At 51.2% G+C, this 11804-nt stretch overlaps 1 protein-coding gene across 1 annotated transcript; it reads left to right on the top strand.

The window, feature by feature from the left end:
* The first annotated feature begins 8790 nt into the window (after positions 1 to 8790).
* LOC129395572 (testis-specific Y-encoded protein 3-like) lies at positions 8791 to 11530 on the top strand. The gene is made up of 6 exons (XM_055107046.2): positions 8791 to 9267; positions 9875 to 9952; positions 10081 to 10192; positions 10294 to 10439; positions 10546 to 10627; positions 11321 to 11530. The coding sequence occupies exons 1-6, from the start codon at positions 8914 to 8916 to the stop codon at positions 11341 to 11343; spliced, it is 795 nt and encodes a 264-aa protein (XP_054963021.1). The 5' UTR covers positions 8791 to 8913; the 3' UTR covers positions 11344 to 11530.
* The last annotated feature ends 274 nt before the right edge of the window (positions 11531 to 11804 follow it).

Raw genomic sequence — 11804 nt, 5'->3', positions numbered from 1 at the left:
CCCCAGAGTCGAGGGGTGCCGGGGGAGGGGGTGGGGGGTGGGAGGCACAGGCTTTGCTCTGTTGGAGCCTCAAGGAGGGCACCATGTTAAGGCTGGAGGCTGTGCAGGAGAGGATGGTCTGTGCACAGAGCAGGAAGACAACCCTGGGGGAAGAGGCATGCTAGTGGGGGATGACATCATTGCAGAGATGGAGGTGGTGGCCAAGGAGGAGGCCAATGTGGAGCCACAGCAGGAGGACCTGCAGGCACAGCCTGGCCCTGGCCCCAGTACGCCCCGGCCAGCAAGAGACTCGCTGGACGTCCTTCACTTGGAGCTCCGCTACGTGAATGTCCCAGGCCACATGGCATCCCCGGCTTCTGGGCCAGAGCCATATCCTTGCAGCTTCCAATTCGGGATGGTTGGCAGCAGGGGATGGGCGCCGAGCTCCCGGGAGCGGAGGTGGGGGGAAACAAGGTGGTAGGCACTGGCGGTCAGCCAGGATTCAGGGCATGGGGGACAACAAGGGGAACCGAGAACAGGCTCATGCACATAGGAGGGCAGCTGAATTGCATGTGCCCTGAGGGCATGTGGTAGGGACAGGAAGCCAAGCACAGCACTCACCAGGGAAAACAGCAGCGCCAAGGACCCATCATAACAGCAGAAAGTTGAAGGATACGATTCACTGGGAAAGTCCCTGGAGGAAGGGGAGTCTGCATGCCCATGCCAGCCATGGAACTTCCCTGCTCCCCTTGCCTGTGTCCAGCAAGCTTACCCCAGAAACACAAGGTGCTCAAGACTCGATGTCACTGTGCACGGGGCTGCTGTCCTATGCAAGGCAGGCACTGTCTCCCCAGACACAATTTCTTCCCTGTGCCAGCACTGCACCCAAAGATGTTTAGGCCCTGAGTATATATAAGCTCCCTTGAAACCACTCGAGCTCCATGGGGAGAGCCAGGCACAGCCCCGTAGCTACTTCTACCCACAGCGGTTGCCTGGGGTGGACACGTGCACCCCTCAGGGAGACCAGGAGAAGGAGAGACCACACACTCAGACAGCAGCAGAGCCTGTCTAGCACCCAGCACAGGAGGGCCTCCTGCAGCTCAGAAACGCCGAGCAAGTAGTCGCCTCACACAACAACACCCCGCCCCCAACCCCCTGCCCACTTCTTCAGTGCCAGTCCCTGGTCAGAGCAGGTTGTCTGGGCCTGCCTCCACCCACCACCAAGACCACCACAGCTCTGATGGTGCCCTCCACGCCAGACAGAGACAGAGGGCCTGGAAGGGAAGGTGCCCTGCCCCACACTCTCCGTGCTCTTGCAAAGTTGCAGGGTGTTTCCTTGCACGCCCACCCAATCATCTGGCGGCTCCTTGACCAGAGGCAGCTTGTGCGGCACACCCAGATGTTGGCCGGGATCACAAATGATGATGAAGTCCTGCTAAGCTACGTACGTGATGGATTTGCAGGTCAGGCTAAGGAGCCTGAGTCTTCGGGAGGGGTCTGGTGTCTGGGTCAGGTTGAGGTACCCCTGGGACCCGGGGGTGTCTCAATGAGAGAGTTGGGAAGGAGAAACACACACTTCACCCCAGCTAACAGGTCACCTCACCCCAGCTACATGAAATGCTGCTTTGAGTACGTCCTCTTTCTCCTTCTTGGCCAGGTAAGGGGAGGAAAGCAACTCTTCCGGGTACCGGCGGCAGGATGAAGTTTTCCTTTTATCACAGTCTTTACTTCCACAATGAAGTGATCATTCGGGAGTACTGCCTTGGCATCCTCGGTAAGGAGCGCCTCCCAGCATGGTAGGGGAGCTGGTGTGTGGGAGGGTAGGTCTGGCATGAACCTTCCTGACTCCTCTCTTTGCAGGATACGGGATGTCTCATTCCACTGCAGTCTAGTGGTTGTGGGATCAGGAAGGTCAAGCCTCCAGCTGCAGGCAGTGACAGAGTGGAACGAGATTTCAAAACAAAACAAAACAAAACAAAACAGTCACTGGAAAGATAATAAAATACATAAATGTGGGATGTAATATGTAATCGTGATAAAATAAACTGGATTTTTTGTATAAATTATACATATAAATGTAATGACAAGACAGTGATAAGACAACTCATGGTCTTATCTCAATACTTAGTGTCTTCATGTAACATACGTCCTTTAGGATAGTTATCGACCATTTTCTTTCCAGGAGAGACAGATGAGAATGCAGAAATGTTAAAGTGCAAGTGCCGGAAGCTTCCAGCTGTGCCCACCTGTATCCTGACATAGACAGTTTCACTGTTTGCTTCATTAATCACGCCAAAGGCTCTGATGCAAATGTGGTACAGAGTCACATGTTTTTTTATCTACATGATAGAAACTATAACTTCATCCCTATATAAAAGGGTATACAGCATATACCTCGATGATAAATATAAGTGAATCATTGATCAGTAGGAAACCATTTTAAAAGTCTTTCACAACAGAAAAAAATCCCTGAAAACATTTTCTTCTCAATCTCTGAGTTTTCTTACATGGCTTATGAACCTCTATCCACACTCAAGACATAGTATGCTGCTCTTCCAACAAATTATTCATTGTACATAATTCCTGTAATCTAATAACAGTACTTTTACACCTCGGGGTTTAAAATGACTCCAACTTTTTTCTGTTTCTCCAATTAAAATAACTTTTTTAAGGTTTAATTTTCACTAATTTTTTGCAGTAATATTTTTGAAGGTATTTGACCAGGATGATTTGGTTATATACCTGTCTGACGTCTCCCTTTCCTCTGAACACATATTTTATTACCCACTTATTAGATCTCAGTTTAAGAAGTTGAAATAGGGATTTACATCTAAATTCTACATTTGAATTTACAGGAGTCAGTGAGTCCAGGAAGTGCCTTTATGCACAGACCAATATCTGGGAATGGCACTAGGGGACAAATAAGCTTTACCAGTCTCAAAGCCCTGGCTACTACAGTGAATCCACCCTTCTCCTGGGTCTTATCTACTTCAGCAAAAGAAGGCCACCCACTAAACCAGGCCCTTGTACTTTGGGCGGAAACTCCTAAGTCCTCTAGTCTCCTCAAACGGACAACCAGGCTGCCAATTTTCACAATAATAATTTCTATAGCACTGAGTCTTTGCTAGCCTTGTAACTATAGCTACTGATGCTACAGTCTGGTCCCTGTATGATAAAACACCAGAGCAACAGAAACAAAAATATTGACTGAAGCCTTCTAAAATCTCTGTAAATATATCTTCAATAAATATGTTCTTTTTTTTACAGAACGACTGCTTTCAACTTCCTGAACTAATGCTTCGCCTTCGCTAGTTTTCATTGTTGAAATTGATGGAAAAGTGTACATTTAACATGAAAGTCAATACAGAATTTCATATGTCAGCAATTAAAATTTTCAAAATGATGCAAAATACAAATGTGAAACTGTATTTGTGAAATTTACCATTCATTGAAATTTGTTTTCCTACCTACCCAGGCACAGAATTTGTTATAACTGTCTGCATGTTCTCCTCATGTGGGGGAAAAACAGCACCAGCCGGCACGGGAATCCTTTGAAGCTGGAGGGAGAGGTTGCAATGATCTGAGAGTTTGCCCCTTCACTGCAGCCTAGATGACACAGTGAGACTCCAACTGAAAAAAAACAAACAAACAGACACACACACACACATACACCCAAAAAATTGATAAAAAAAAAAAATCCATACTCGAAAACATGCTAACAGGCTAACTCCCATTTCTAACACACGCACACACACACACACACACACACACAATTCCTTTAAAACGAAAGTTCCACAAGGGCGAAACAAGAAAACAAATTTAACACCCCCCATAGAAAGTACAAAGAGTAACCTGAAAAGAACCCCAGGGGAAAACAATTCAAAATTTACAACTATCTACCCTAAAAGAAGCTGAAAGTCCCTCAAAACTTTCCAGAGGCCATGTCCTTGTATTACAAAAATGATCATAAAAACTGGCAGGAGTAGAAGAATAAAAATGCATCTTAAAACTTGCTAAAAACATCAAGTCTCCCATAAGAATTGTAATGGAAAATGGATCAGTCGGCAGTGTTTTCCATACAATTATGAACTAATTATATTTCTTCATATTTAAATTTGTTTTTTCAATATTCTAAGGAATTAACTTTTATGTTAATAGTAGGTGATGTAAGAAAGCAGGTCTTTATCAAGACAACTGGCACTGCATGTCCACACCATTACTCAGGTGGGCCTTTATTCCCAGCGAGGTTCCCTCCCTGGACACACACTGAAGGTCCCCAGCCATTTGGCAATCTCTTCACATTCCCAGCCCGGGAGGTAGCCCTAAAATACATGTACGTGAAGAAAATAAAACGTTGCGTCACACTGGAGCCCAGTGTGGTCCTCCAGATTCCGTGGGAGGTGGACTAACTTATATGGGAAGGCAGGGCAGTGGGAGTGAGGATGGCAGAGAGGATAACACATGTCACGGCAGCCGGGTTCATGGAAACAAAACATGACTGGCCTGGGAGAAACACTGTGAAAGGACATAGACCTAGGTGGGCCTCAGGTGGACATCCTTCTGGAGAAAACGGGAGCCCTGGTTGATCTCAAAATGAGCCCCAGGTGGCAGCAGGTCTTACCGCAGGGCAGGGAGCTGGCGAGTGATGATGAGACAGCTATCCCTTTAGCCCTGCTTGTCACCCGCTGACTTTAGCCATATATGCATCATAGTGGCTTAAGGTGCCCCAATCCTGAAATGCGGGTGTTACATGTCCCTGATGGGTCTCTCTCCCCCAACCCATGGATTGCCTGGGATTGCTCACTGCAGTCTCCTCCAGGATCCTTGGGTTCTCCATGTGGGGCCCAGATCCAGGTCAAAAGGCCTCTCAGTTCCCAGTCCTTCCCAGCCCTAGGCTGCTCGCCTGGCCTCCTCTCTGTTCCGCCTCTAAGGCTTACCCTCTCTCCATGGGATAGAACTGCAATAGATTGAGCCATAGGCCCTGGCTGATGATCTAGGGGACTGCAGACGGGGGTCCAGGACAGTTCAGGTGACAGTTTAAAGCCAATTCCCCAGAGACCAAGGAATGACCAGCTAGGTCCTTTCCCATGATGCCTCACCTTGAACACCACCTCAGCAATCCTGCCAAAACCCGGGCAGTCATGTTCAGCCAAACAGCTGAATAAGCTCAGGTAGGAGGTGTACTGCCTGCAGCTGGAGGCTTGACCTTCGTGATCCCAGAACCGCTGGACTGCAGTGGAATGAGACACCCTGTAGCCTGCAGGGAGAGGAGTCAGGAAGGTTCATGCCAGTCCCACCCTCCCACACACCAGCTCCCCTACCATGCTGGGAGGCATTCCTTACCGAGGATGCCAACAAAGTGCTCCTTCATGATGATTTCACTGTGGAAATAAAGGTTGGGATGAAAGGAAATCATTCTGCCACCGGTAAACGGGATGGCTGAGTTCCTCCACCTGCCGGATCAAGGAGCAAGAGGATGGATTCAATGGGACCATGTCAACTAGCTGGGCTGAGATGGCCTATTAGCTGTAGTGAACCATGAGTTTCCCTTCCCAGCTCTCCCACTGAGACAACGCTGGTCCCCAGGGGGACCTCAAACTGACTCAGACACTTGACTCCTCCCACAGACCCAGGCTCCCCAGCCTGACCTGCAAATCCATCATGTAGCAAAGTAGGACTTCCGCATGCTTTCTGAACCACGCCAACATCTCCTGCGCCACGCCAACATCTCCTGCGCCAAACAATCTACCTCTGCCCAAGAACTCTCCAGAGGGTTGGGTGGGCAAGCCTCGTGACGCCTTGCAATTTCGCAAGAACACAGACAATGTGGAACAGCGCCATCTCCCAGACATTTGGCCAGTCACCCTTCATTGTTGGCCCTCTATCTCTGTCTGGCGAGGAGGCAACGCCACAACTGTGGTGGTTTTTGGAGTGGGTGGAACCCGGACAAGAAGGCCTGGGCTGACTAGAGACGGGAGGCAGAAAAAGTGGGCAGGTGGTTGCAGCTGAGGGACGGGAGGGACGGGGGGGTGGTGTGAGGCGGCTGCTTCTCTGGGTTTCTGAGATGCAGGAGGCTTTTGTGTGCTGAGTGCTGGACATGCTCCGCTGATGTCCGGGTGTGTGGTGTCCTCTTATCCTAGTCTCCCTGAGGGGTGGGCATGTCCACTTGAGGGAAGCCTTGTACTTAGAAGCGACAGCAGGGTTGTGCCTGGCGCTCTCCAAGAGAATTGCGTGGGTCCAAAGGAAGTTATATAGGCTCAGGGCCTACACACCTTCGAGTGCAGAGCCTGCAGGTGGAAGAATGCGTATCTGCGGAGCTGGTTCCTGCCGTGAGGAGGTCGGCAGCCCCATGCGCCGCGAACCCCTCTTAAGCACCTTGTGTTTCTGGGGTGAGCCTGCTGGAAACAGGCACCGAGAGCAGGGGTGGTTCAATGGCTGGTAATGGCATACAGATTCCTCGTCCTCCAGGCAAGTTCCCAGGGAAACGTGTCCTTAAAATTTGGGCTGTGCGCAAAGGGACCTTGGCACCGCGATTCTCCCTCGTCAGTGCTGGCCTTGGCTCCCCTTCCCTACCACGTGCTCCCAGGGCTGCTACAAGCGAGCTGCCCTCACAGCTGCAGGAATGTGGCTTCGGCTCCCACGCTGTCCCCCATCCCCTGCCTCCTGGCTGACCCCCACGCGCCTCCCACCTGGCTCCTCCCCCCAAACAGCCCCCATAGCCCCGAAGCCCGATGACTATCCCCTGTTGCCAGCCATCCCCAATCGGCAGCCGCAAGCATATTGCTCTGGCCCACAAGGCGGCGATGCTCTGTGGCCTGGGGCATTCACGGAGCCCAGCTCCAAGTGAAGGACCTCCAGCGAGTCCATTGACGGCCCCGGTGTGCTCGGTCCAGGGCCAGGCTGTGCCCGCTGGCCCTCCTTCTGCCACACCACGTCGGGCTCCACCTCAACCACCACCTCCACCTAAGCCATGATGTTTTCCCCCTTCAGCACCGCCTTCTCTTCCAAGGCCGCCTCCTTGCTCTGTACCCCGGCCGTCCTCTCCAGCATTGCCTCCAGCTTCAACACGGTTTTCTCCTGGGTGCTCCCACAGACCCCGGGCCTGTGCAGCCCAGCCCAGCCCATGCCCCGCACCCACAGGCTCTGGGGGCCCGCTCCCCAGCAGACCCGCTCCCTGAAAGACTCACGGGCGTCGCCCTGCTGAGAACCTAGTCCCACACCTATGTGGACCCAGGTTTCCTGAGGAGCTCCGCTGGACCCGCAGATCCCGCACTGGCCAAAGGGCTCCGGTCCCCAGCAGGCTCAACTGCGCACAGGAGCTCGGGAGCGAGAGGCCCCGGCCCTGGGCTTGCAGAGCCCCACCAACAGGCACCGCAGCCGCTGCTGCGGGTGCGGAAGCCTCTGGGTCGTCAAGGCAGTGCACAACAGCGTGCGCGCAGGCCGACAATGGCCAACCCTGGCGGCTGGCCTCTGGTGTGCCCGGGACATAGGACAAGAGGCCCTTTGGAATGCTCCTTGGAGTACAGCATCCTCAGAGAGGAAGCATGGTACTCGGAGCCTCTATTTGCCTCGACCTGTGAGAGTGTGTGCCGGGGCTCTGGCCTCTACAGCAGATCAATTCCACCTCAGCACACGCAGGCGACTTTCCTCCCACGTGCCCGCCCTGATCACATCCAAAGGTAGATGAAGAAGAAGAAAGCAAGCTTGAAACTCTATACATTCCTAAAAGCATATCAGAAACTCACAAATAACAGTGAAATCAAAGAATGATCCCAGCCAATTCCATTACATACCTAGACTGAAATATGAAACTTCAAAGAAAAGACAGATTAGAACTTTGGGTTTGTAAAAATTTTCCTAAATAGGTATAAGTATTGGTAACTTTGTCTCACTAGAAAACGTAAACAAAAATCCATGTTTTTCATGTTTGTAAATATACATAGTTTTATATCCATCAGTTATGACATGCAAGAAGTAATAAAGTGAAAGTACAATAAAATGATATATGGAACTTCCTCAGTCTTAAAATATTCCATGGAGACTGTCAATTTTATGAAAACTATAAAGAATGCTTCATGAAACTACATTGTACAGTGCCATTTACTATTTTACGTACATTTGAAATAATCAACAATTAAAGGGAATACATCAACATTATTTAATACGAATAACGTTATTTTTCTTGAGTAATCCTGTTGAAATTAAGGATTTTAAATAAAACATTAAAAACAAATTATATTGACTGCTTTCAGCTTTGGATGAAATCATACTTGTGTATTTGTAGTAATGGGAAGCATAACTTTCTCCTCACAATTAATCTTTTATAAGGCAGGCGACTTTCCTCCCACGTGCCCGCCCCGATCACTTCCCCCAGGACACCCCTGCCGCCCTAGCCCCAGGAACCAGAGAGTTTTCTCTGGATCTGCAGTATTACTTCCATACCATCTACCTGGCCTGCCTAACGAAGAGAGACGTTTCCTGTGTTCGTGACACATAGAGATGTTCATGGCTTGCCACCCTGAGGATGTCAGGGCACAGGGCTGCCATGCCCACAATTCCAAAGGCCACGCAGCCCGCGTGTGCCTGGATGCCTAGCTACCCGGCACAAGCTCCAAGGGCTTCTCGGAGGAGGCTTGGGCAGGGAAGGCGGGGGGTGGGGGGCTGGAGATGCAGGCCCGCCAGTGGCTGTGCCGCCCAGGGAGACGCCCACCGCCCTCCCATTGATTGGCCACGACGGGAGGAAGTCGGCCTGGGTGCGGCCCCTCGGCCCTTCGCGCGCAGTCCCTTAGGGGGCGCCTGGAAGCCCGGCGCATGCGCCCTGAGGGCTCGCTGAGCTACCGGGTGCCATAGAGGCTGCGGCAGGGTTCCTGTGGCGTGGGTCGGGCAGCACAGGCCTTGGTGCGTGCGAGTGCCGAGGAGGGCACCGCCTTCAGGATGGAGGCTGTACAGGAGGGGGCGGCCGGGGTGGAGAGTGAGCAGGCGGCTTTGGGGGAGGAGGCGGTGCTGCTGTTGGATGACATAATGGCGGAGGTGGAGGTGGTGGCGGAGGAGGAGGGCCTCGTGGAGCGGCAGGAGGAGGCCCAGCGGGCACAGCCTGGCCCTGGGCCCATGACCCCAGAGTCTGCACTGGAGGAGCTGCTGGCCGTTCAGGTGGAGCTGGAGCCGGTTAATGCCCAAGCCAGGAAGGCCTTTTCTCGGCAGCGGGAAAAGATGGAGCGGAGGCGCAAGCCCCACCTAGACCGCAGAGGCGCCGTCATCCAGAGCGTCCCTGGCTTCTGGGCCAATGTTGTATCCTTCTCAGTGTTTCTTCGGCCTTTCTAGTGGAGAGGTGCTCTCGGGGAAGTGTAAGTGACCGATGGGCAGCTCGGCGTCGATGTGACTCTTTGGGGAACAAAGGGGAGTTGCCACGGACAAATGTGGCTGCGGAAAGCCACAGCAGGCGTGGGTACTATTGTCCTGCAAGCGGCAGAGAAACCCTTGGTGATGCCGAGCAGCAGACGTTTGGGGCATCTTTTTGAAGAGCAGAAGCGAGTTCAGACCAGAAGAGGTTTTTCGGTGAAGCAAGCTATTTTTAAGGGAGTGTGATTGCTGCCCCTCGCTAGTCCGATCTGGGACTGGGCGTCTTCGGCTCTAAGCAGATTCTGCCACTCCTCAGACACCAGCAAGTCTCTGCAAATCGCGCCTCCCCATGTCAGTGCAGTCAGCCTCAGAATCATACACCCTCTGTGAACACAGGAGGCCTTAGTTTACGGGGAGGGGGAGGTGAAAGGAGATCATACATGGAAGCAGATCTGAGAAATCCCCTACCCCAGCCTCTGGGTGCTCTTAGGCCTTCTTCCCTGTTGCTCGTCGCTTTCCCTTCCATCGTGTATAAAGTCTCTTTGACCTAAATCAGATTGCAAACCACCCCCAGATGTCAGCCCTGATCACTGACGAAGATGAAGACATGCTGAGCTACATGGTCAGCCTGGAGGTGAGGCCAGGAAGACTGAGGCGAGAGGGTTTAGCGGGGGAGGGTAAGGGAAATAATTCATTCCTGTAAGCAAGAGTGAGCACCTCACCCGAAAACGTATTTAAGCTTTCTCCACCTTGTCCTGACAGGTGGAAGAAGAGAAGCATCCTGTTCATCTCTGCAAGATCATGTTGTTCTTTCGGAGTAACCCCTACTTCCAGAATGAAGTGATTACCAAGGAATATCTGGTGAACATCACAGGTGACAGGTGGCTCCCAGGATGGGTAGTGGAAGGAAGATGGCGGGTGGATCATTGCCGACGTGATCCAGCCCCCTTCCCACAAAAACTCCTGTCTCTGTAGAATACAGGGCTTCTCGTTCCACTCCAATTGAGTGGTATCCGTATTATGAAGTGGAGGCCTATCGCCGCAGACACCACAGCAGCAGCCTTAACTTCTTCAACTGGTTCTCTGACCACAACTTCGCAGGATCTAACAAGATTGCTGAGGTGAGTCCTCACTGGGAAACATGAGAAATGACCCCGTGTGTTCCCAGCTGCTTGGGTCACCTTTCTGAGCCCTGATGAGGCCTTTCCCGATTGAGTCCCCTGACAGATCCTATGTAAGGACCTGTGGCGCAATCCCCTGCAATACTACAAGAGGATGAAGCCACCTGAAGAGGGAACAGAGACGTCAGGTGAGCCGTTAGTTGGGACTGGAGCTGTTTGATGCCTAGTATAAGGGGGTTGATGCACCTGCCTATTCAGGGAGCCTGGGTGCTCATTTCAGAAATGTAGAAATTGAGGCTCCTTTGGTACATGTAGAAATTCCTTGAGAGGAAGACAGAGAGTGACAGAATCCAGGACGTTCATGGCATTGGGCTGAAAAGGCACATTAGAGACTTCACGCAAAGCAGGTGATAGCTGTGGAGTCTTAAGCCCAGTGAAGAATCGTCCATTTCCAGAATCAATGAGGAGTAAAGCTGAAAATCATTCAGTTCAGTCTGTGGCACTTGATTCCATGGCTGTGAACCCCTCCGGCAGTCATCCTACCAACCCCATAAGATTGGGCTCCCTGAATGTGCGTCCTGATCATCCTTGCCCCAAACCACAAAGGACTGTTTAGATTGATGGATTTCCTTAAGCTGTTGCCCCATCAGACTTCTGTGTGCTTTTAGGGTACAGTGCATCTTGTTAGCCGACTCCCCTCACAGACAATACTGGGAATGGGGCAGGGATTGCGCAGAACAGTTTGTAACACGTGGTAGGAGGAAGTTTAAGGGATCACAAATGGGGAAGGGATATCCTTTTCTCAGCGGGCCCCACAATTGAAACATTTCCAAGTATGGCTCAGAGAAAATGCGTTTTAACGTGAGTTTGTGTTTCTCTAGGGGACTCCCAGTTGTTGAGTTGAATATGATGGAGCATCAGATTTTACCTAATACAGCAGAACTCCTAAAAAGTTACAACAGTATGCAGGACGGCAGTACTCAGCATGGTCTTATGCACAGGAACTAAAGGAAAAAGAGGTCGAGTCACCAGAAATCAGGAAGAGGGGGTAAATTTGGATTGTATGGAATGAAAAATAAACATTCTCAAGGATGTGTGACTCTGTGTCTGTGTGTGTGTGTGAGTGTGTCTTTGTGTTTGTGTGTGTGTGTATGTTTATCCACTTTATTCGGGTGTGCTAATGAATTGATCCATCCACGTGCTTTATTCTCTTCATGGAAATTACCAGTCTGCGTTGGAGCTGGGCCTCTAAAGTTGTAGAGTGAATGGGTGTGGGATGTGTTGGGATTCTTCCTACAGGACAGAGTGGGGGAGGTAAAAGCAAAAGACAGCTTAGTTGGAGGCTGACTTCATCCTATGGAAGCA

This window comes from Pan paniscus, chromosome Y, assembly GCF_029289425.2.
Source record: "Pan paniscus chromosome Y, NHGRI_mPanPan1-v2.0_pri, whole genome shotgun sequence".
Classification (NCBI taxonomy): Eukaryota; Metazoa; Chordata; class Mammalia; order Primates; family Hominidae; genus Pan; species Pan paniscus.
This window is presented reverse-complemented; position numbering and strand designations above follow the sequence as displayed.